The following is a 25736-nucleotide window of genomic DNA, read 5'->3' on the forward strand; positions in this document are numbered from 1 at the left end:
GCAGCAACAGTGCACTGGATCCTAGAAAAGACTGCTCCATTAAGGTACATGTGGATTGGAGGTGTCTATAATAGCAGTGTCCAGCAGCAGTCACGATAGGAGTATCAATGGTTAGAAGCCCTCTCTTATAAATTAATACTTTTCTTATACTTCTCTTTATTCACATGTCATTTTATATTAAGAGCTGGGAAGCTCACTCTGAGCATAAACAACTAGACAGCAACATCCACAACTCGGGAAGCGTGTGAAGAATGACCAGAGATGTTTACTGTATGTGTCTGGGTCTGACAAAGCTTCCTTTACTAGATCATAGAACATTTTGGGAAAAACAGCACAAGGAGAAAAACAAATCCTGTGATGTTTTACCCTGCACCTTCGAACTCGGGGCGGCTTACATTCCAACTAGATTTCATGTCAAGCTCACAGCTCAGAAATGGCTTTATTTATGTTCACAACTATCTTACTGATTGCTGCTGTAAAGGGGAGGGTTAGTTTCTGGCTGCTCCTTGTCACTTCCCCAGTGTCCGTGCCACCACTGACCTAAACTAAGTGGCTCTAAAGTCTATGTCATGCAGGGACTATTTATAGTATCCTAATGATGCTCCTTTTCTTGTGATCTGTTCCCACTTATCAGAGGGATTCCCCAGGGCTCTGGTCTTCATTTTCTCTGTTCCCACTTAGCAGTTTAAATGGCAAACTTTGGTTTAGACCCCAGTAATGGTAGTAAAGAGTGAGATAATACTTACAGTTCTAGTGTACCAACAGTCACGTTACCTAGGCTTCAAAAAAATGGGTCAGATCCTCAACTGGTATAAATCAGGAAATCAACACCAGCTGAGGTTATGGTGAATTTATATTCTATTTCAGGGGTCAGCAACCTTTCAGAAGTGGCGGGCCAAGTCTTCATTTAATCTCTCTAATTTAAGGTTTTGTGCGCTAGTAATACATTTTAACATTTTTAGAAGGTCTCTTTCTATAAGTCTATATAATATATAACTAAACTATTGTCGTATGTAAAGTAAATAAGGGTTTTAAAAAGTTTAAGAAGCTTCATTTAAAATTAAATTAAAATGCAGAGCCCCCGGACTGGTGGCCAGGACCCGGACAGTGTAAGTGCCACTGAAAATCAGCTCACGTGCCGCCTTCGGCACCCGTGCCATAGGTTGCCTACCCGTTCTATTTCTTTACTTATTTTATAGGCAGGGGAGGCAGTGATGCCTATACTTAAGCTTACCATTATAAAACCATGCTTTCAGTTGTTTATAACTTTATCAAATTTTAACTGTTTGGCCTGAAATTTTCTATGCTGCATGTCTGACAAAGGCTCATTCTGTTTCTTTGAAGTTTCAGCAAAAAATGGTACAGCTGTTTCAGAGAATAGGGGAAGTACATTATTTTGTCATTTAAAAAACATTCTTACCACCATTTTGTTGGGGGATTCCAGCGACACCATGCTTTGGTGGAGGGGGTTGCAATTTGGCAGGGGTGTATGACCTTTGTGTCAAGAATGTGCCTTTTGCTGTGCCCATGAAAAACACATCCAAATTTGGCCAAGTTAAAAGACTTTGCATAATTTCAGTTCCCACAGCTCCACAGTACTGGGGATGAGTTGGGGTTGCTTACTTAAGGAAGCTGTTGTCTGTAGGACCCCTGCCCCAATTGTTGTAGAAGTTGGAAGGTCTGTAGTAAATGAGGCAGAGGATTGCAAGATGAGAAAGGATGGTCTCATGGTTAAGGCAGTTGAATGCTTCCCTGGAGAACTGGATTTTATCTCTGCCTCTGCCACAGAGTTCCTGGGTAATGCTGGGGAAATCATTTTAACAAATGGCCACTAATTATGTGTTCCTTATTCTCTGGGTGCCCAACTAGAATCTGGTTTGCAGCAGCACTGAGCACTCACAGCTGCCTTTAAAATCAACGGAAGCTGTGCTTTGAAGATGTAAGTGCTATATCATGTTAAGTACTCTGAAAAATCAGGTCCTAGGCATCTAAAATCAGGTACCCAAAAGTAGTGGGCACTTTTGACCTTAATCTCCCTTCTCGATTGCCCAGTGGTAAAATGGAGATAATAGCACTCCCTTGCCGCACTGCGGTGTTGTGAAGATAAATGTATTAACATTTGTGAAGCACTCACATACTGTAGTGATGAACATCATAGAATAGCCCTGTATAAAGAGCAGGGTTTGACTAGTGACAATGAGGATAAAACAAAATATTGAACAGCTGGTCATTAACTGAGCACTGTCCATCCTGTGCAATGAAAGAGACAGGGGTCTTGTGGAAAAAATAACATGTGACCATGTAATTAAAGATTATATCATAATGCATAAATACAATGAGGGCAGAATTAAGGTTGCACAATCTTAATTCTAACATTTCTTAATTTTTTGAGTACTTGACTTTGCAATCTTATTGCTCTTTTAACATAGTTTTTGTATGTGTAATATATATACACACACACACACACCCCCAACCTATATTGTCTTCCATCTAAGAAACTTGCAGCACTTTTACAAACCTTCATCTAAGCTTTCCAATACACCTGTGTGGACAGGAAGTATTATCTCTATTCTAAAGATGAGGAGAGTGAGATGTGATTGAATCACCCAAATTCTCATAAAGAATCAGTGGCAGGGTGAGGAACAGAACCAAACAGCCTCAACCCCTAGTCCCATGGCTTAGCCTCAAGAGCATCCAACCCTTCATGCACTACTTCAAGCAAGTACTCTCTGACAGATTTAACAAATGCACTCTCCAGTTTTAGCTGAGCTTGAGTTAAACATGATGGACTCAGATCTCCACTCAATACAGTAGGAAGGACTCCGGTTGGAGTCGTCTTTATCCTGGAACTGCAAGTGCATGCTTCAGTTCTTTGCTTTGCTGCTCCTGAGTCTCAGACTCTTTTACACACTATCTTTTGGCTATAGTAACAACAAAGTTACTGAATTCCATTGGCTTTGGATCTGGACCTATTTAAACAATTTTCAGCATGGTCCAAAAGAAACTTTACCGGGTCAATTAGTCCAACTCCCTGTAAATGTGCAGAATTTGTTACTCCTAAATCATCTCTCACAAACAGGAGTGTAATCTAGCTTATCTTCGAGTGTTTCCAGTGAAAACAATTCCAAAACCTCCTTTTAGAGCTTGGCCCAGTGACGGCGTCTTCTCTCTACATTTTCTGGTACCAAACCTACATTCTACCTCTTCCCTACAATGAAGAGTTTCCCGTTCTGTCCTTGCTATCCCCTTTATAAAATCTATTCACACATCTGCAGGCAGTTAACCCCACCTCTCTTCAGTCTGCTTTTCTCCAAAGAGAATTTGCTGAGTTCACTTAACTTTTTACTCACAGCTCTTATTTTCCAGATCTTTAATCATCTTTCTTGCTCTCCTCTGAACTTTCACATGCTTTAGACCTAAACATACTAAATAGGACAGAATAATTATCTGATTTGTTTTACATGTGATATTCCTAGTAATACAACCCAAATAGTACAGTAATTGCCTTTTTGCCAATGGTTCAGACACTGATTCCTTCATCACTCTAGGGTGTATTCATCAGACCCCGCTGATGTCAATATATTCAAGTTATCTAAATACTCTTTAACCTTTTATTATCTGATAGGAGAATACCAGGAGTTCGAACTCTGAGTGAGTTATACCAGTGTTTATCTTCTGTTATAGAACACCCTGCAGTACCGTTCTAAGGAATGACTTGATTGAACTGGAATCACTGTTATCTCATTTCACCTTCTATCCTTTAACTTTCTTCTCCAAGGGCTCAGTCCTACAAAGCCTGAGCACCCCCGAGATGAAGAAACTTGGCACCTTGCTGGATCATCCCTAGAGCCAGCAACAAATGGATGAAAGGGCTGCCTAGCTTCTGCATCTTGAATTAGAATGAGCCTTGTGATTTGAGACTCTTAACTCTGACAAGTTGACAGGAAGCAAACACGTTGCTGGAACAAAGCAAATAAAACGATACTAGTAACTGGGGCAAGCCAGTTTGGAAAAGCAGACTTTTTGCAACCGTTGCAGTGGGGAGACACAGCTAACTGGAGTGAACCATACAACAAGGCCCCAAGAAAAAGGCAAAATCAGGCAGACAGCAAAATTGGTCTTAAGGTCAAGGCACTGAACTGACACATTGACACTATGCTCTAGTCCCAGTTCTTCCATAGGCTTCCTGTGTGACCTTGGACGAATTGCTTAATCTGCAAATTTGGGAATAATAATACTTCCTCTTCCCCACTCTTTGGCTGTCTAGTCTATTTAGATTGTTAGCGCTTTAGGGGAGGGGCTGTCTCTGTGTATGCACAGCTGGGGGACTCTGGGCACGATCCCAATGCAAACAACAACCAATAAGGTTGTGCTGGCGAAGCTTTGAAAGAAGACACAGCTATTTTATTAACATTTTTTCCTCTATATTTCTGTGTGTTTTATGTCTGTCCATGTTTCCAAAATGGTGCATGTTACTGAAAGATGTGGGAATGATTCATATCACCCAGCTATCAAAGGTAATTATTTTGCAAGTTGTTAAACAAGCATTTAAGTAACCTGTGCTGTTATCACTGGATCATGTTTGGGTAGATGAACTACTTAATGAGTGCATAATTGAACTAAACATACAAAAAGTTTCAAGGGTGAATGGTGTGGGTTATAAAGTTTGGCTTAGGACAAATTACTATGATATTCATTACCACATAATTTCAGTGTTAATCAGGACCCTTTTTAATATATATAATAGTCACCAGATTACGACCATGGTTTTGCATCTCATCTGAACAATGACACCATCTAGTGCAGAGCTCCCTAACATCAATTTGGGGAGTTGGTTCAGTAATAACTCAACAGGAAATGTGTCATCTGTTGAATCACTAACATCATGTCCTGCAGCACCTACAAGAGGTGTTACTTGAAGATCTCCTACACAAGGATTAAAGCTATGCCTGGAATACTGAAAATAAATCAGGGTGGATCTGCAGGCAAAACATTCCACATGATTTTCTGATATGGGAATCTACAATTCCCACTGACTGCAGCTCACCTTTTAGAACGATACCTATATTGTGCTCTGTAGTAGTTGGACCCACTTGAGCTAAACACGCTCTGAAATAGCATGGATGACTTCTGTTAATCTGTCCAGATGCAGTATAATTACTGCATGGGTAAGTTTTCTATATTGTAAGAGGTCCAGCAATTTGACTCATTTGCTGTCCCCCTAGTCACAAATGGTCCAAATGACAGATTTGCCATTAACTTCAGTGAGTGTTTGGGGTTGGAGAGGAAAGAAATCAAACAGGGACTTCCAAGGAGAACTGTTAATGAGAGGTCCTTTGGTTGCACAAAGAAGGTGGTGAGCTGCAGTCATGCGGAGTCAAAGCAGTGAGCACATTAGCAGACCAAGAGAAAAGTTAGTAGCCCATTTAATCCCCGCCCCCTCCATTTACCATGCAAATGATCATGCAACCGTTTTCACTCAAACAAGACACACTAAACTGTATACTCTCTATAGCGTGCCCTTGTACCACTAAATTATTTTGAGGGATTATATGGGAGCTCAGTGGTGCCTGGACCTTGCACTGGCCTGTAAAATAATAAGTGTTTGCCTCAGATGTGAGTCACACTAACAGGGCTTTCACTGAACGAGTGAGGCGAGCAGCGAGGGTTGATGTTAGAAGGTGCAGAGTACTTACACCTCTGTACTCCAGGGCCCAAACACTGACTTACGTTAAGTCAATGGTGAGTTACAACCTGGTCTCCATTTTTGGCATAGACACTGACTCTGAGTGCTCTGGGGCTGGAGTACCCATGGAAAAAAAAATGGTGGGTGTTCAGTATCCACTCACAGCCCCGTCGATCAGCTCCTTCATGTCCCCTCCAGCACCTCCCACCCACTGGTGATCAGCTGTTCAGTGGTGTGCAGAAGGCACGGGGGGGGGAAGGAGCAGTGGCAGGAAGAGGCGGGGGGGCTTGAGGGAAGGGGTGGAGTGGGGGCGAGGCCTGGGTTAGAGCAGGGATCAAATGCCCCCCAGGAATTCAGAAACTCGGTGCCTCTGTTTTTTGGTCCCATGCTTGAGCTCCTCTATTTAGAATACATGCAGTGCTATAGCTGTGTCGGTCCCAGAACATTAAAGGGACAAGGTGGGTGAGGTAATATCTTTTATTGGACCAACTATTTAGAGCAGGCTCAAAACTAGAGTGTTGCAGGATATGACTGAATTCACTGGCAGGGCAGGTAAGAGACGTTTCTGCTATAACACCTTTACTTGCCCTTCACAAACTATCGTCGACACCAGCTTTGCAGTTTTAAACATCAATTATCTCCGAAGATTTCGGTGTGGTTATTAGCTTTGAATGCTGAATGCTTCACCCGCACTTTTCCGAGTAACAAGGAACTTGAATGACCAAATTACCAGTGAGTATTTGGGTCTGTTGGTATCGAACCAGTGAGTAGATGAGAAGTTAGATGTTTTGGTCCCAGTGCAGCCTTAATTAAATGTCTCCTAAGGAATAACTAACCTTGTCAAGGAACCAGCCAGCAGAGCCACCCTTGTTATTGTGGCCTATGGTTATTTTCCGTAACTTCCCCAAATTTGGAGCATCAAGAGTGAACTTGTCCTCTGCTCCCTTTTCAAAGTTGTCCTTGTCATTGTCCAGTCTCCTCTCCCCTAAGCAAAACAATAGCAAAGGGACAGGTGATTGAGATGGGAAAAAGTTGGTGAAGGTCTCAGTACATATTTATACATTTACAAAAATCTGTCTAGCAATGCTACTGTTATGACTAAATCAACCTGTACCAAAACACTGCTTCTATACAGTGCGGATAGTAGAAGACAGGGAACTTTATAATCTAATGATGTAGCACCATTCCTTCAGCACATACAAAAGCAGGAGAGCAGCAAGTGAGGTTTGCTGGCTGATTTCCCCAAGCCAGGGCTGGAGGGCTGAAGGCAGGAGAACAGCAGAGGGGGTTGACTGATGGCTTTCACATCAGAGAGCTGGAGCTAAGGGCCAGAGAGGGCTGACGGCAGGGAAGCAGTGGAGAGACTTACCGGCAGACACGCCTGAGCTGAAGTCAGAGGGCTGAAGGGCTCCCAGCACAGTGACAGGGAGAGTTCCCACTGGGAAGAGTGGGGCTGCACCCCACCTAGAGGGGCTGAGGGGTGGTGGCTGTCCTGGCAAAAGGACAGGAAGTGTGTGACGAAGAGCCCAGGTGTGGCAGAAGATACTGCAGTATGGTATGGAAGGACTCCCAGCAGAGAGGCTGGAGAGATTCCCACGGGGAAGAACAGGGTTTTAAGGACTATATACAGTGAGTGTGAGAAGTAAACTATATTTGGGACTCTTATGGGGCATTACTTTGGTAATTAACTGGCCCTAAATAGAGGTACTACTTAAGCAAGTGTGCCTGTGTGAAAGGGAAACTGAGGCAGGCACACCTGTCATATAATGGCTTGCTGTAAGAGGGTGCTCCAGGTCAGTTCTCCCTATGACAGTTACTTACATCTATCTTTGGAAACTTCTGAGTGATGACTGGGTGGCTCTTTTATTTTCTCTATTGCAACATTTCAAACAGTTCTGCTTTTAAAAGTCTATCCAACCATTTAAAATACTTTTAGGGGTAGATACAAGCTGCAGAATTCCAAATTTACCATGCCTCAAAGCTCAGGGGCTTTTGGATTCTGAATTTTACTCAAGACCACTACAGAGAGAGGAGTTATTTGAAAGTTTGGATTTTCAACACCTCTGAACTCAAAGGAGTTTGCTTTTATGGAAAAGTGTTGAAGAATTGAACAAGGATAAAACCAGTAGTATTCCACATTAATTACTCTAAAACCCGATAGAATTTAATAATTGAAATCCTTTCAACAGATGTTTAAGAACAATTCCACAGAAAGTGGGAATGTGCTAATAAAGTTTGCGGATGACACAAAGCTGGGAGGTATTGCTAACACAGAGAAGGACCAGGATATCATACAGGAAGATCTGGATGACCTTGTAAACTGGATTAATAGTAATAGGATGAAATTTAATAGTGAAAAGTGTAAAGTCATGCATTTAGGGATTAACTACAAGAATTCTGGTTATAAATTGGGAACATATCAGTTGGAAGTAACAGAGGAGGAGAAGGACCTTGGAGTATTGGTTGATCACAGGATGACTATGAGACACCAATGCGAAATGGCTGTGTAGACGTGTGGACTCACCCCCACAGCGCCTCCTACTGGTCATCCTCGGGAATTAGCTTAGTCCAGTGTCCAGAGCGCCCTCTGCAGGCTGGTGATCCGCCTTCCTCTGCTGGCCCCAGGCCCCTCCCTGGACCTCAGTGCCCCTTTAACTGGGTCTCCCCCGTCCCAGGGGAACCTCCACCCCACTATCCCCACTTTGCCTCAGTATTGGCTACTGCCCAGTCATTGTCTAGCCCCCACACCCTGGGGCAGACTGCAGTACCAGCCACTCATCATAGGCAAAGGGGTTTTGGCCTGGCTGCCTTTACCCACCCTCCAGCTGCCCCTCTGCAAGCCCAGTACCTTGCAGGCCTAGAATTAGGCCCTGCAGCCTGGGGAGTTGCTGGCCTAGGGCTTCCCAGCTCCTAAGGCCTTTCCCCAGCCCTGCCTTCCTCTAGGTCCCCTGGGTGAGTTCCCAAGCAGCCAGGCCTGTCTCCCTCTCCAGTCAGAAAGAGATTGCTTGCCCTTAGCTTCCCTGGCTGCCTTATTAGGCCCTGTGGCTCAGTTTGGGGCATGGCCCCAGCTGCAGCCACTTCCCCAATCAGCCCAGCTTAAAGGGCTGCTTTCTCCAGCCCCAGCCCTTATCCAGGGCTGTTTTAACCCTTTCAGGGCCGGAGCAGTGGTCCACTCTGCTACAGGCTGTTAAAAAAGCTAATGTGGTTTTGGGAAGCATCAGGCGAGGTATTTCCAGTAAAGATAAGGAGGTGTTAGCACCGTTATACAAGGCACTGGTGAGACCTCATCTGGAATATTGTGTGCAGTTCTGGTCTCCCATGTTTAAAAAGGATGAATTCAAACTGGAACAGGTACAGGGAAGGGCTACTAGGATGATCCGAGGAATGGAAAACCTGTCTTACGAAACGAGACTTAAAGAGCTTGGCTTGTTTAGTCTAACCAAAAGAAGGCTGAGGGGGGATATGATTGCCCTTTATAAATATATCAGAGGGATAAACATCAGGGAGGGAGAGGAATTATTTAAGCTTAGTACCAATGTGGACACAAGAACACATGGATATAAACAGGACACTAGGAAGTTTAGACTTGAAATTAGACAAAGGTTTCTAACCATTAGAGGAGTGAAGTTCTGGAACAGCCTTCCAAGGGGAGTAGTGGGGGCAAAAGACATATCTGGCTTCAAGACTAAGCTTGATAAGTTTATGGAAGGGATGGGTATGATTATTAGCAGGTAAATATGCCCAATGGTCTGTGATGGGATGTTAGATGGGATGGGATCTGAGTTACTGCAGAGAATTCTTTCCTGGGTGCTGGGTGCTGGGTCTTGCCCACATGTTCAGGGTTTAACTGATCGCCATATTTGGGGTCGGGAAGGAATTTTTGTCCAAGGCAGATTAGCAGAGGTCCTGGAGGTTTTTCGCCTTCTTCTGCAGTGTGGGGCACGGGTCACTTGCTGGAGGATTCTCTGGCACCTTGAGGTCTTCAAACCACGATTTGAGGACTTCAATAACTCAGACATAGGTTAGGGGTTTGTTACAGGAGTGGGTGGGTGAGATTCTTTGGCCTCCATTGTGCAGGAGATCAGACTAGGTGATCATAATGGTCCCTTCTGACCTTAAAGTCTATCAGTCTATGAGTAATGCAAGAGAAGTGATATCTTTCTGTATTAAATTTTATAGGATAGTTAAACTATAGAAAGGATTTCATTTTTTTACTGAAGTCTTGAAGACTTTTCTGTAAGGTGGGTGCAAGGAGTTGGTTTGGGCTCATCTCTAATTATTATTCTGATCTTCTAGATGAACATAATGTTTACTAAAATCAACTGCATAATATCATGTTTTGCTACAGCCTCTGTTTCACAAAATAAATGCAGCTTATCAGCTGATTTGAATTAAATGGTGATACAAATGGTGACACGATCACACTTTAAATGGACAGATATTCGATCATAGTTGACAATTAAAGTTTGAAAGAATATGCGTGGACAAAATTCTTCTCTCAGTTTCCCAAAAGGGATTGCCAATATTTTGTTTTCCCTTCATGTATGGGAACATCAGATATTTTAGTGGATTGTTTCCCTGTTGAATTGGTCTGTGCCTGTGTGTCTATACCAGGAATTTTTGTGTTAGATCTGACACAGTGGTAGAAAAGCCTGACCCTAGTTCATATTCCAGCTGTTCTGCTGTTGCACCTGCTGAAAATTATGGGTCTAAAATATCCTAGACGGGCCATTTGTTGTCCTTTCACGGAGCCAAATCATTTTGCATTTTCCAGATTGTGCTGTTTGTTGTTCACATATCAGGTTAGCCTAGGGCAGAGCAGGAAAAGTATTTCAGGAAATGATTTGCATTTGAATACCTGTGTCTCCATTCTCGCCAAAGATATTAATGAAGACATCCGCATCTGTTCCACTGCCGCTAATGTCTCCGGTAAACACTCTGACCACATACTTGTTAACTACAAAGACAGAAGGAGAAATGCCCAGCATATTAACAATACAAGCCATGGATCAACATATAGCATACTGATACACACTAGACTTGTCACGGTGGTGCAAAATGCCTTGGGAGCACTTGGATAATATGGGATGCTAGGAGCCACTGTTCATAATGGTTAGTACACAGAATGCTACGGTAACTATTGCAGCAGACTCAAAGAGTGAAATTCTGGTCCCACTGAAGTCAGTGGGAGTTTTGTCATTATGGGCGTCAGCATTTCACCCAACATGTGTATGACAATCCTGGTGTACTACGCAGGCCACCATTCACAGCCTTTCCTTCTGTTGTAACACTGCCACCATAGGGAGAGCCAGGATGCCAACGCATACAAGAAAATTTCAGTAAAGAAGGAAAACCAAAGCTTAGCCAAGGCAATTAAAATACTCCCCCAAAACTTTTCCAAAATTAATCCTACATTGATCCCTCACCTAATAAGAGTGACAAGATAAGGAGAGTCTCTGCTGGAGGGTATTGTGCACCCCCCCATCCCAATTCTGCAGGGAACTCTCTGCGAGGTTGGAAACTGTGCCACAGAGACATCTGATATTCCCTGCTTCTTCCATCTACAGTACTTATAACTCCCCATCACTGGACTAGCCAAGCACCTCACAATCTTTAATGTATTTATCCTGATAACGCTTCTCTGAGGAAAGGCAGTGCTATTATTCCCATTTTACACATAGGGAACTGAAGCACAGAGAGACTAAATAACTTATCCAAGCTCAGACAGGATGCCTGGGGCACAGGAGGGAACTGAACTGGGGCACAGGCTAGGCTAGGCTAGGCTAGCACCCAAAGCTTTGGATCATCTTGTCTCCCTCTGTGGAAGGGGTGCAAACCATTCTAGGAAGACCTTTTCCCTAGTCAGAGCTTAGTGACCTTTGGCGTCCACTTCTCAGGGCAGGAGGAGCAGATCATTCAGTTCTTGGTCTTTTTACTGGAAGTTTGAACAAATGACACAAGTGGGGCAAACTGTGGTGCTGACACATGGCCATTAAACACACTAAGGTCTATGTTAGCCTTGTTTTTCTGAAACATCAATGATCTGAGTAACCCAAACAACTGCTCAGGTTTAGATCTGACCCCTCCCATTCTGAACACTACACTGCAGCTAACTTTGCAACTTAGCCGACACTCAGCAAGAGCAGGCGATAACAAATATTTTGAAAAAAGATTAGTCAACTGAAGATGTGCAAAGACTTGGAAAGGTCCCATCCTGCTACCCCATCCAGTTTAAAAATGTTGCTGCTTTCTAGAATATAAAAAAGTCATAAGCAAGTGAAGGTATCAAGTGCTGTACCTTTGACGTTGCAATGCCAAACTGCAATCATATGTGGCATTAAGGAGCCCGAAAAACACTTACGTCAGTAAGAAGCACAGATATTTCCATTGCTCAGACTCTTCAAAACTAGGGATGGAATTTTTCAGATATGATCAAGGTTAGCCTAACCCCACTCCCATTGATATCAATGGAAAAATATCCATTGACTTCAATGGAGGAAATTTAGGACAATGTTCAACAATTTTAAAAATCCCACCTTAGTTTAGTCTACTGATTGTACTGTTGCAGTACTCATCTTTCTTTATACCAGGTGGCAAGCTCCATTGATATTTAGACCTGAGTGAACAACATGCAGCAAATAATGTACTCAGCGATGGTTCTCTCTCCACGAAAAGCCTATAAATTACTTGTACATTTTTATTATTTTATGTTATTTGCCAAATATGTCCTCATCTAGAGACTGTTCCTGGGTAGTTTGCTACAAGTCTTTAATATTCCTATTCTGAGATGTGTTGATGAGTTTTCATTCAATATGTAGGAAATGCAACTGCAGGACTACAAATTTGGCCAGAGGGCTGCGGTGCAAATATAGTACCTGTCACAGCTAATTTTTTAAATACTAAAAATCAGGTTGACAGTTGAAGAGCCCCTGTCACAAAATGCATTACCACACAATAAAATAATATGAATTAAAATGCTCTTAATAATAAATAAGAAGTAGAGGGGCAGAATCTGACTCCCAGTAGGGAGGACTCCTGAAGACTTTTGCCAGTACAGCTGGTGCAACAAGAGGAGATGCAAGCCCCAGAGCGTTCTTATTCCTAACAGCCAAAGACAGAGTGGGTACAGTTTAAAGCTTTGATCTTGCTGGTGGACTTCTGTTCCCACATGCTACGAACAGCATTATTAGGCCTTGAGCCCCCAATCTTACGAAGGAAGAAACATGCTATGACCCTAAGAGCATCCCAATGCCAGAGAGCAAGGGGCTCTGGTACCAGTGAGTTTCAGCTGGCCTGACCATTCAGTGTACATCCTAATCTGTATCTAACAAGTGTCATGTAAGGTATCATTGGAAAAACCAGTAACACACTGATCATTAATATCCTTTCATGTTGTATGTACAGTAAACACCCAAAGGACTGTACAAATGTGAAAGAAATATGGGACTAAAACGTGCTTGAATCAGTAAGTTTGGGGTGCAGGTAAACAGGTTTTTTCCAGACAAAAAGGCTGATGCCTCCATCCAGGTGCAATCACAGACAATTGGCAACCACAGTCAAGCAGCCATTCATTGGCATGTCGGAGGCTGCAGGGTCAGATCAACGTGCATGGTAGAAAGCACCAGTGGGGAAGAAACCAGCATGGAACCTTCTCCATCAGACTCTATGGTACCTCTCCTCACTGTAGGGGCACTGGACTTTGAGAAGGGCAGATTTCAAAGGTTCACTGAATTATAAAAAAAAAAAAAGAGAGGGGCAAAGAGCCGCAAGGGATTTCACTTTCGCACTTTTATTTGCTGGTAACTGTTTCTGTCTTTCTCCTTTACACTTGAACTCACTTCCAATCTTCTCTTTTTGTTAATAAACTTCCTTTATGTCCAATCTAAACTGACCCAGTGCTGTGTTCGAATCAAAGGGACCGTTTAAATCCAGTTAATGCAACAAACTGTTGTGTTTTTGTCTCTTTAAAGGAGCAATGGACCTTATTACCAAATGTTCCAATAGAGGCTGGACATTTCAGGGCATACGGTTTTGGGGACATTCAGGATGTGGGGTATGCTGAGGTCATTTGACTAGTAGGAACCAAGTCTGGTGAAGAGCAGAGTGAGGATGTGGTGTAACAAGCAGACTGCTGGAGTCAGAGTTGCTGAACCAGGGCTATTCATCACATAGACACTCAGTGCATAGTTGTCTGCTGGCTGGGAGCATCCAGACATTGAGCTATAGCAGCAGAGCATTTTAAGGCACTTAGGTTTCAGGACAAGCAGTGACACAACCTCTCACTGGTCCATGTTGCATCCTACATAGAGCAGTTTACCGGGTCAGGATCAGGGTATAAGTGTCCAAACAAGACAGCAGAGAGCACTTCTTCAAGCCACACCCAGAGCTGACCCATTTTTGCAAACAGCAACTAATACACTGACTTCCCCGCAGCAGGACCAGTCAGTGAGAGATATGATTGTACAAGAGCTTGCCAGATAAGATACCTTGAAGATTTCATTGACATCCCTAGGATGCAAATTTGAGGCAATGACTTCATGGATCAACCATCGAGCTGGAAGAGCTGATGGGACCAAGTGTCATGTTGCACAGCCAGAGAAGGAAGAAAAGAACTTTCAAAACTAAAGTGAGATAGCCCTGACCTTGCAAACGCTTGTGCATGTGGTTAACTTTCAGACAACACAAATTCCATTTCACAAAAAAAAAAAAGCTAGTTCAATATTTGTTTTTGTTACACATCAGAATGAAGATTAGACCTTTCAAAGTTTTTCACAACAAAATGAGAGAGCCAGGATAGGTCCCTGCTCTGTGGCAGCAGCTTTGGCTAAAGCCAGGTCTTTTGGGACTGCTAAGAACCCCACTCCATGGCAGGATACTTGTCAGACTCCAGATCCCCAGCAGGAGAAGACAGCCTAGCAGCCCTGGGGACGCATCACAGGTCAGGCTGGCTCCCTGCTGCAGAGCTGCTAAGGAAATTGACATTCTTGTCAGTTTCATGGATGCTATTCAGTGAATAGCTGACAAACATCAATTTCACATTGTGTTTCAGGATCATCATATTTCAGCGTTTCTGAAATTAGAGCTTTCAACTATTTCCTGATGTCCCTACATCTTCAGGGTAACTAGTGCACAACCTGTGTAACCTGCAAGAGTATATCCTATGTGTGTATAATGTCTGCTGTCCTTTTCTTTTTCTATGCAATCATGTGTGCTGTGCACTTACAGGCATTCCAGCTTCCACTGACACAACTCATCTAGGAAAGTGGCACTCATAAAGCAGTCCCCAGGAAGGATTCTGAGAGATGTGACATGGATGCTATCTCTGGAAAGTAATGGGGTGGCACTAACTGACATGGCCATGGGTGTACTGAAGAAGTGGGAGGTGTGGTACTGAAGTGCTTTATTGTCTTGTATGCTCCTAACAAACTTGGGTGCAGCTGTCAACAGCCATGTGAACTGACTGGCAATTCTGCCTGGCGCTAGATTGAGTTTTCTAGCATTAAAGGGCTCAGGGTTTGTTTTGTTGGGAAGTGGGAGAGTCGTGTGACCGTTGGCACCAGCCTGGGATTCAGCTCAATTCCCAGCTGTTCCACAAACATCCTATAAACTCTGGGCAAGTAATCTCTCCCTCTCTCTCTGGATAACAGTTCTCCATGTGTAAATCTCCCCTTTTCCCTTTCTTGTCTAGTTAAATTGTACTATGGAATATGTCTAGCACTAAATGTAATGGAGCCTTGATCTTGACTGGGGCTTTTCGGTCCCCCTGTAATACAAATAAATAATGCATTTCACAGGTTCCATTGAGTCACTCCATCACATCCCTGCTTGTTCTAAACTACTCATACTTCCAGGCACCAGGAGCCACGAACAACTTATGGATCCATCCCAGTCCTTCAGAAATTTGAAAACCACTTCCTTATTTTCCTTTCAGCTTAAACTCAGTCCCTCCTTCCACTTGCAAATTGATATTGACCAGATGCCTTTTCTGCCATGCCACACTATTCCACTAATCGTGCAGTTCATTTAGCTGCCAGTTACTCACTGGAGGTATGAAGTCTGTCTCCTGAAATTCCGTAAGAGGGAATCTCAGCAATACTTTTTTTAAAAAAACAAAAAGTGCTGGGGGAGGAAGGGGCACCTGTTTTAGCTAATCTTATTTCAGCCACTAGATGGCACCCTCAAGCACGAGCTGCCAAACTCATCTATTGCAATAAGCAGGGAGGATCATGCTTCATTACTTAAAGCTATCATCTCCCACCGTGCTCGGGTGAATCTCTCTATTATACATTTCTGACTAGCTTCCATGCGCATGACTTGCAATGTAGCAGGTTCCCAGCAGGGCATCAAACAATCAAGCAATGGCACAGCTGTCTGATATATAACCTGCTGGGTAAAAGCCAGAGACCTAACTCTGGGCAGCATTGTGATGATCTGGCTAGATGAGTTCTAATCATTTTAATTCCATTTTACAAACACAGCCATGGGAGTAGCCTGTTAAAATGCATCTCCATGTTGACGAACACTGTGACTGTTACTCCACCGCGTGTTTAGGATCCATAAAGACGCAGTGGAGTGTGCAGAAACGAGCCAGCCCTGTTGCCTATGATTTGCTCATACTCCAACTTTATGGCAGCCCTAGGAATTGAATCATAACTAATCCAAAAAGCAGAATAATTCACCCTAGAGGAAGAAGGAAGCATGGGCAAGGCACTGGCCTGTGACTCAGGTGATGGGAGTTCAATTCCTAGCTTTGCCATAGATTCTTTATGTGACCTTCAAAAAGTCAATTTCTCTCTCTGGTCACAAAGGGACTTAGGCAATTAGGCACTGAGCATCGCAACAGCTTTTAGGTGCCAAGAAAATCACAGGAACACACCACGATTCACAAAGCCTGAGTAGGCATCTAGGCTCCCTATACAATTAACGGAAACAGACAGATGCCTTAGAATTCGATTCACAAAAGCCAGCATATGCTAAGCAGGGAACTGCCTAAGCTAGTTAATGGTAGATGCCAATGAGAGAGGTATGTGCTAAGCTCCAACCTGTTCTCAGAGATAGGTGCCTAAGTCCAGGCTTCACGGAGGTGCCTCTTTCTGCTAGCAAGTAACAAGATGGGTGAAGATAGACATTTGGCCACCTAACGTGTGTGGGGGGGGGGCCCTAATCCAACAGGCATCGGTGCTGACACCATGGGTGCTCTGGGGCTGGAGCACACAGGGAAAAAAATAGTGGGTGCTCAGCACCCACCAGCCACAGCTGTTCTGCAGGGCCTGCTATCAGCTGTTTGGCAGCCCACCCCTGATCAACTGTTTGGCAGCTGGGGGAGGGGTTTGGCGGAGAGCAGAGAGCAGCCAGAGGTGGGGGCCTCAGGAAGGGGGTAGAGCGGGAGCAGGAAGAGGTGGAGCAAGGATGGGACCATGGGGGAGGGGGCGGAGTGGGGGCTGGAAGAGGCAGAGCAAGAGCGAGGCATCAGAGGGAGGGGTGAAGTAGTGGCAGGGCCTCAGGCTGAGCAGGGCTGGAGCACCCCTGGGGAAAAACAAAATAAAGTCACCGCCTATGGCAGCAGACATGCTCAGAGACTGCCTAGATCTACACAAAACAGCTAGGGGAGGTGGAGGGATGAGGAAGGAGAGGAGAAGGAGGAGGACCTCCTTTTTCACCCCTAGCGCAGTGGTTAGGGCACTCAGCTGGGATGTTTGTATCCCTCATTCTCCTCTTCACATTGAGGCAGAGGTGGACTGGGTATTAAACCCATATAATGGCCAGATTTGACTAGGGCAGGACAGTACTGCTCTGGGGTGCTAGGTTGGGAAGCTGATGGTTAGAGACCCTGCATATAACTGCAGCTGGGTGTGTCACTACCTGTGTGAACGCTGGTGAAAGTGCAGGCTGGAGGGCTTTGCAGCTTGTCACAGCAGTATACTGTGAAAGGGAGTCCAGGCTGGTGGGTCACAGGGCTCAGTGATACCCCAGTTCCAGGTGGCACCCTGGGGGAACCTGTCACACCGACCTTCCCCTGGTTCATGATCCCCTCTAGGACTTAGGCGAGAGATAGGTGACCAGACAGCCTGAGTAAGGCTGCAGTACACATACTTGGAGGCAGAAACATAGGAACCTAGGGAACTTTTACCACAAAAAGTAGGTGCCAAGCAAGTTTAGGCGCCCACAGGGTTTGGTGGCATCTGAGCAGGGGGTTTATGTATCTCAGTGGCACCAAAAAGTGCCTAAGACTGGGGGCTTAGGTGACTAAGCACCTTTATGAATCCCACCCTCTGTGCCTCAATAATTCACTGTGAAAGGAGGGTGAGAATTGTTCCCTGCTGACTACAAATAATAGGGGCCATACAACAGGCAGAGTGAGAGAGACAACAAGAACCCAGAACAACTGCCATTAAAGTCACTAGAAAAACTCTCCTTGAGCTCAAGAGGAGTCGGCTCAGTCTCCCAGACAGAGATGGAATTAGGGGTGTTGCTGCATGCCCTGGCTGGAAGGAGATTCCATCATATACAGGGTTTACAGTCAGTGAATCTCAGCACCCCCACTATACAAATTGTTCCAGCACCTTTGGAAAGGTTTGCCTTTTTGCTGCATAAAAACATTACACACTGTCCATTAAAAGATCTTTTCCCCTGTCCCCACAAAAAAATGTGGAAGTCATTAGATCAGCAGGTCATTTCTGTGCCTCCAAAAATTAATTCCTGTCAAGAGTAATTGACGACTATCCTTGGTAATGTATGGCAGCTTTCATAGTCTGTCAATAGCTTCAACTGAAAATTTGAATAGGGAATTCAGACTGCTTGTATATTCGTTGGAGGTACAAGAGCATTTGGAGAACAGGGGATGTTTATGAAGAGTTCAGTGATGCTTTCCTATTAACTGAATTTGATCACAAGTGGAGACTATTACCCTATCAAAATGCAGTATTAGTAGGGAAGAAATTCCAGAGAGTATTTCTATTATTTTGCAGTACATACATTTAGAAACAGCTGCTGAATCTGAAGCAACTCTGAAACAAAGCTAATTAGTCTCAAAAGTTTTTTTGTTTTGAGTATGCTCCAGAGCAATCGAGATGATTGCTATTATGCACCAAACCCAACAGTAAAAGGAAAAAGAAAAATGATTGTTTCCTCCATTGAGCATTATGATTATTCTCCTTTTGCCCAATACTCTCTTGTGTTTAATTCAGCTGTTCATTTCGGCATTGTGCAACCCAGAGATCACAAGATCAAGCCCCAACAGGTGTGGCCTCAGTATGAAATTAAAACATACATCAAAATGTTTTTTGCAGTGCTGTAGTTGGTCCCATGTTGGCCCCAGGTGAGGTAATGTCTTTTATTGAATCAACTTATGTTGGCCCACAGAAACTGGTTCAATAAAAGATATTACCTCACCCACTTCATCTCCATTAAAATGCTGACTGTATATGGAACCCAATAGGGACATTCCTGTGAAACAGTTCATCAGAAGCAATCTACAGATGAAGCACTGGTGTATTGGGTCGAGTTCCTTTAATTTTACTTAACTCTCACAGCTTTCAAAGATTCTCATTGTTTTTCATTGGTTCATCCTCACTTAAAGTCCCAATCCAGCAACCCTAATATGTGCAAAACTCCAATTCAACTCAATGGGAATTCTGCATAAAGAGAGTTTGCAAAATCAAGCCAAAAATCTAGCAGGATCACACTAAATTGTATCTCAAGTCCAAGTCCAAGGAGTTTTGCTATACCATTGCTTGTAGCACTGTGCCTATTAAAAAGAAATACTGGCCACAATTTAAGATATTTAAGTCCTATTCAGCAAAGCATTTGAGTATGTGCTTTGCTTTGAATCAGGATGGATTTAAGTACATGTTTAAGTGCTTTGCTGAACTGAGGGCCCTTTTCAAGCCCTAACTGCGTCAAGAACTCATAATTCCTCACATTGACTAATATTAAAACATAACAAAAGGGAGTTGTGAAGTCTTAACTTTCCTTCCTGCTAGCAAAAACCAAACAAAACAAGCAAACCTCAGTCTTAGTCTCTGAATAGTGAAGATTGTGGCTAGACTCGACTCAAACATTCACAGATTATCTAACACATTTTAGTCTTGCATATACTGATACAGATCCCAGACAAACAAGTTCTGGGTGGTTTGGTCTCTTTTTGGAGATAAATTCCAATCATAACAAAATTTGAAGAAAATGTATTCTATGGTCCTTACTCATCATGGTCTTCCTTTCCCTCTGATTGTTGAGGGACTCAGTCCCAATCTCTTTGGTTGATCTCACTACCTTCACTCTACACAAGAACGTACCAACAAGTGGCTATGAAAGCATGTGAAGAAGTAACAGACCCATGTCAATATTCAGTTTGGTCAGCTGAACTTCAATAATTTACTATTACAGGAATACCGACAAAAAAAAATTAAGCAGAGTACTCACACACAGAAACTCACTTGGAGGATTTGTCGTTAGTTCCCATCCATAACGATTTAATTTCTTGTTGCCAATTGTGTTCTTTTAGGGAAGCAACTTAGGCAGCTGTATTACTTAGATTTGGTCACCAATATGGCTAATCTTCAATTTTTGCCAAATAATAAAAATAATAATATGAATCAGTGAGCAACTCCTGTTTCTTTTAACTTGGAGGATAATATATACACTAAATTACGCTGGCTGCTTCATCCCTCAAGTTTCTGATGAGCAATGCATTACATCTGCTTCCTAGCAAAAAGAATGACATGTTTGTTCAATAGCCCTTTTAGATTTCTGAGGCATAATACAGCTCCATTGTAATCAAATGTATTATTAATAAGATAGATAAGATTAAACTTTTCCCAAAGAAAGAGTTATCACTAATTAAGCAAATGGAACAGTTAGATCATTTTAGCTCACACACAGGTACAGTAATAGTTTTGTCCTATTCTAAATATGCAGCCTTGTCAGGGGTTGCATAAACTGTTATCTGCAACACTTATTGTCGATTGTGTTGGATCTTTAGCAACTTTGGCGTTTTAATGGCCTAGGGGCCAGTTGGAGACCGGTCTTTAGTTCTGAACCCGTTTGGAATAGCCAAGTTGGCAGGATTTCATGAAAATGTTATGATCTATAATTCAGCATTAACTTAAACTATGCAAAGTCTAAGGTTATTTCCAGGTGCTTATGCTTCTTTATTGGTTTTACAGCTTAGAAAAGTAAAATGCCCTTTTGAAAATTAGTTTCTTTGTTTTCTCTTTGTAAAAGAATGGTATGACAGGATTTATCTAGATTAGAAAAAGAGGTCTGGGTTAGGTCATCATCTGCTAACATGCTCTAGATAACCCTGGCCTAACCACGACCTTATCACTAGTGTGCAGGTAGGCTAGAGGTTATGTGATGAAAAGCCTAGGGAAGACCTTGCCAAGCTACATTGAAGTCAAAATGAATAACCTGTGGCTTCACAAGGAAAAAGGTCATGATCAGGTCATGTTTAGCTAGCATGTTAGCAAATTCCAGCCATTCTTCTTAATCTAGACAAAACCACAGTGAAAAGGCAAAAAGTTTTGGATTGACAACACTGGAGCACAAAGACCATTAAACCATAGAATAGGTACATCACAGACAACGACAGTACACATTTTTTCTCACTCCCTACCAATATTTCTCAGTACTGCCCAAGATGGACCTCTTCGAGGTATGGCAAGGCAGTTCAATATCTGTGACAATTCAGACCTTGGCTTTCTGTTCAGATTGCCAACAAGGAAACAACTGGTTTCAATGTTGGTGCTGATTTTTTTGATGTGGACACACGAGGAACCAGATGGCTCCTCCATCCAGCTGAGAAGGTCTGGACACAGCTTTTTCCAGAGCCTGCCAGTGGTGCTTTGAGCTTCACCTAAACAGGGAAGAGAACATCAGCCATGGGAATAGTTCCACAGCAAGGTGAGAGGCTCCTGCCACCTCGAATGCAGGCTGGGCAGCGAAGGTGCTCCCATGTTTTGCTTGGCAATGCTTATCCTCAACCCAAAAGAGTTCCAAACACTGGTGCTTTAGCAGTACACCAGGAGCCATGTATTATGTCCTAATGTTACTATTTTCAGCCCACAGAAAGTTGGCAGTAATTTCATTTCCTAATGGGGGTTTGGTCCAAAGCCATTGATACCAATGGAAAGCCTCTCATTGACTTCAGTTTAGATAAGGTACTTCGTGCAAAGCTTCAGTTGCAGTCACACAACCCTAAGAATTCACGAAGGGAAGGGAAACAACATAAGGTTGAACAAGATCCCGTCCCTGCAATTAATATCTATGCTGTAAATTAATCCGGGCCACCAACAGCAGCGTTTGGGTAAATAAGAATCTGTAGCAACATAAATATCAAAGGCACTGTGTTTATGGATCAGGGAGCTGAGAGAGGATAAAGAAGTTCTTCTGACAGGCACATTTCATGTGACATTCTCCTTGAGGCCATGTCTACACTACAAAATTAAGTCGACCTAATTTACACTGGCATATAGCTGGCACAGTAATTACATCACTTGTGTCTGCCTACACTTTGCTTCTTTTGTTGGTAGTGCGCATCGTCAGCAGGAGTGCTTGTATTGATTGTACTTTCAGTGTGGGGGCATTGTAGGAAAGCTCCTGAAAGCCAGCAGCAGTTGACATAAGCAACACAGCGTCTACACTGACACAGTATTGATCTAACCACATTTACCTCAACTCTACTCCACTCAAGGAGGTGTAGGTCAGTCGGCATAGTGGGGCAGTTATGTTTGCGAGAGTGGAAAAGTGTAGACACTTCCATAGTTAGGCCAATGTAAGCTGCCTTATGTCGACCTAACTCTGTAGTGTAGACCAGGCCGCAGGAACTCAGGTCATTCAGCAGGGAACTTCAGATGATCCCTCATCATCAGACCAATAAATACAGTCACTGAGCTATCACTGTTACTACTAACACCTTTTGAGAATCTCTGTTTTTTATTATTTAAACTGATCATTGCTTTTTTGAAACTTTGCCCACATTTTTCAATAAAATGTATATGGAGTAAAAATATGGATTTTGGTCGCATTTTTAACCATCTTTATTGTTCATTTTTATTTAGTTAGATTTTTTTTAAAATGGCCCCCTCCAAAGCTTGAAGTGCTTCTACAGATCAGTTTTTAAAATATACATTAGCCTCCAGTTGTCTTGATGACTGAGCCAACAACCCTTCCAAACTCACCAACTCTCTCTCAATCCAGTTCCCACCACAATTCAACCTTCTGCCATAGAGAAAACACAGCAAGGCCTTGCAGTGCTATAAACACACACACAAAGGCTCTGATCAAAGACTACTGACATCAATGGAAAGACTCCCTTGACCTTAGTAGGTTTTGGTCAGGCCATGAAGACAAGGTGTAAATTAGCCAAATTGAAGTGAATGGCAAAACCCCCATTGGCTCCGGTGAGGCCAGGATTTCACTCAAGGTCACTTAGCCTTCTGGCACATGAATGCCCCAATCCTAGAGATCAGATTTTCCAGTTATGGAACATTTGTGTGAAAGAAATGGGTCTTAAGGAAGAATCTGGGGAAAGAGAGATGGTGTTTGGTGTGACACAGCACCCCATATTTTTCATAGTGATATTATGACGATATGATTACAGCATAATTATGATGTATTTTATGCAAGCTATGCCATGTGAGGGGTCATTGGAAAAGTTATAGTTTGCTGAACATGATTATCCTATTTGTATGAATGTATCATTTTTGTATCTGAAGTTATGAATATTGGCTATGTATCTGTATTTCCCATGTACCCAATACCTGGGTAATGCCCACTAGACAAGATGCTTTCAGTCCAGATAGTGGGTGGGGAAGGGCCTATTCCGGGCAACGGTCCATTAGTTAAAAACAATAAGCCTTAGGAGAACTTATCTCCCACCTGGTGAGCCTTCCTGGGAATGCTATAAACAGCCTCCAAGTATTGACTCTACAAGGACATGTAATGAGACCACATGTCTCTAGACTCTATCTTGGGATGTCAGTGTTTTTCCACAGATTGGTCTGGGAACCAAGCTTTGGGAACAAAGGGTTCCCGCCATATGCAAAAGCTATATAAGGCCTGGAGTGACATCATCTGGTGTTCTTTACTCTCCACACAGGAAGACTCCTGGAAACACTGGAGGAACAAAGACTGAACCAGGAGAAGTGCTGGATCCAGGCTAAAGGGATTTCTAGCCTGTGAATGAAAAATCTGGGTATTCCAATGAGAAAAGCAAGTGCAGATTGCCCCTTCAGAATCTGCAGACTGCTTGTCTCATCTCTGGTTGAGAATCTGCTATTCATTTCCAATCTATTTGGTATATTAAGATTAGTTTGCATTTTTTGTTTATTTGCTAGTTAATCTGGCTTTGATCTGTTTGCTATCACTTACAATCACATAAAATCTATCTTTTGTAGTTAATAAACTTGTTTTTGCTTTATCCAAACCAGTAAGTTGGAGTGAAGTGTGTGGGAAATCTTAGCTCAGGAGCAAAAGGCTGTTGAATATTCCTCTCAACATTGAGGGAGGGGGCAAATTTTATGAGCTTACACTGTACAGTTCCCTGTGCAGCACAAGACGATATAATTGTGGGTTTACACTCCAGAGGGGGTGTGTGCCTGAGAAGCTAGGAGCTACCCTAGCTGTAGCCTTTTTATGTAGGGGCTGGTCAGAGAGCCTAAATGTAACTGCAGCGGGGTATGTCCCTACCTGTATATATGTTGGCGAAAGTGCAGGCTTTGCAGCTTGTCACAGCAGTACAGTGTGAGAGGGAGCCCAGTTCTCAGTGGTGCCCCAGTTCCAGGTGGCACCCCAGGGAGAACCCATCTCAGTGGTACCCTACTGGTGGGTTGGGGGTCTCAGTGGTACCCCAGTTCCAAGTGGCACCCCTGGGGGAACCCGTCACAATAGGGAAACTGATGGAAGCATCAGGGGTGACAAGGCAAAAGGTATTAAGCCAAGAACGAGACAAATAGTTGAAGGAAAGAGTGAGGTGAGACGATAGCGGGGAGCACAAGGAACAAAAGAGGCTATGTAAATGGGGGGGGGCAGAATTGCAATAACTATTTTACTTGGTCTGATCTGATTCTCTAACTGCCCCACTTTCAAATGACTCTATCAGGTGGTTCAGGCTCAAGGTTTAGGGGGAGGTCGTCGGAGTTTTTACGTTTTGTTTAAGTTTTTAAAAGCCTACTGCTAACAGAAACTGTTTAATCTTTTTGAAACCCTCATTTCCATCATAACAGTCATTTCAATCTGTCTATCCAGGTTCTTATACTGGTGCTTGTAGGGATTTATAACCGGAACCCGGCAGAATTTGCTAGTGCATGAGAACCAGAAGTCAAAAACTAACTAGAAGCTGACTCGTCTCTTCATTGTTCAAGCTGAGTGGAACACAGCAAATAAACACAGAGCATAAACATTTGATTTGTTATAATCCTTCAGATTTTCATAGTCTGTTAGTAACACAGGTAAGGACTTACTTTGAAAGAAAGATTTTAAAGATCTTACAATGCTTAAATCGATACAAACAAAAGAAAGTGGATGTTGGCACTTATGAATCTGGGAGGTGCAGCTGCTCAGCACAGTATCAAGGAAATGGCAGCTCTGTAGATCCACTGCACTCTGGCTGGAATTCTGATTTTGTAAGAGAGAGGGTGAAATTCCCCTCTCCTAGCCCCGTGCAGAAAGCCTGTGGCTCTACTTAAATCCCTGTTCTGAGGGGTTAAGTGTGACTTAACAGGATGATGCACAGGGGTGAAGTCAATCCAGAATAAATACCTCTGCAAGTGAAAACTAGTGTGTTTATAGTCAGGCTGTATACAGAGTAGAGAGGCTGTTGAAAGGTGAATGCTCTACAGAAAAACACTGAAATTCTGCAAAAATCACGAAAGTCTCCCCATTGTTTCCTACAGTCCAGCTCTTAGACAAGTGACAGAAAACCTGCACTTCTTAGCAGTCACCTGTGTATTTCAGGACTGAAAAATAAACCATCAATAGTGAAAGGTGAGGGAAACCTCCAGAGAAAGATCATAGGAGATAGCCAGATGAATATGGTGTGTGCAAGGGCGTG

At 43.2% G+C, this 25736-nt stretch overlaps 1 protein-coding gene across 1 annotated transcript in view; it reads right to left on the minus strand.

Annotated features, from left to right (window-relative positions):
* LOXHD1 (lipoxygenase homology PLAT domains 1) overlaps positions 1-25736 on the minus strand; it is a 297238-nt gene that overhangs the window by 163898 nt on the left and 107604 nt on the right. Inside the window, exons 10-11 of the mRNA XM_075066837.1 lie at positions 10545-10643; positions 6523-6671 (exon numbers count right to left, since the gene is read on the minus strand). Of these exons, the coding sequence (XP_074922938.1) occupies positions 6523-6671; positions 10545-10643 (248 nt within the window). The remainder of the gene's footprint in view (positions 1-6522; positions 6672-10544; positions 10644-25736) is intronic.

The sequence above is a fragment of the Chelonoidis abingdonii genome, chromosome 6 (genome assembly GCF_003597395.2).
Source record: "Chelonoidis abingdonii isolate Lonesome George chromosome 6, CheloAbing_2.0, whole genome shotgun sequence".
NCBI classification, from domain to species: domain Eukaryota; kingdom Metazoa; phylum Chordata; order Testudines; family Testudinidae; genus Chelonoidis; species Chelonoidis abingdonii.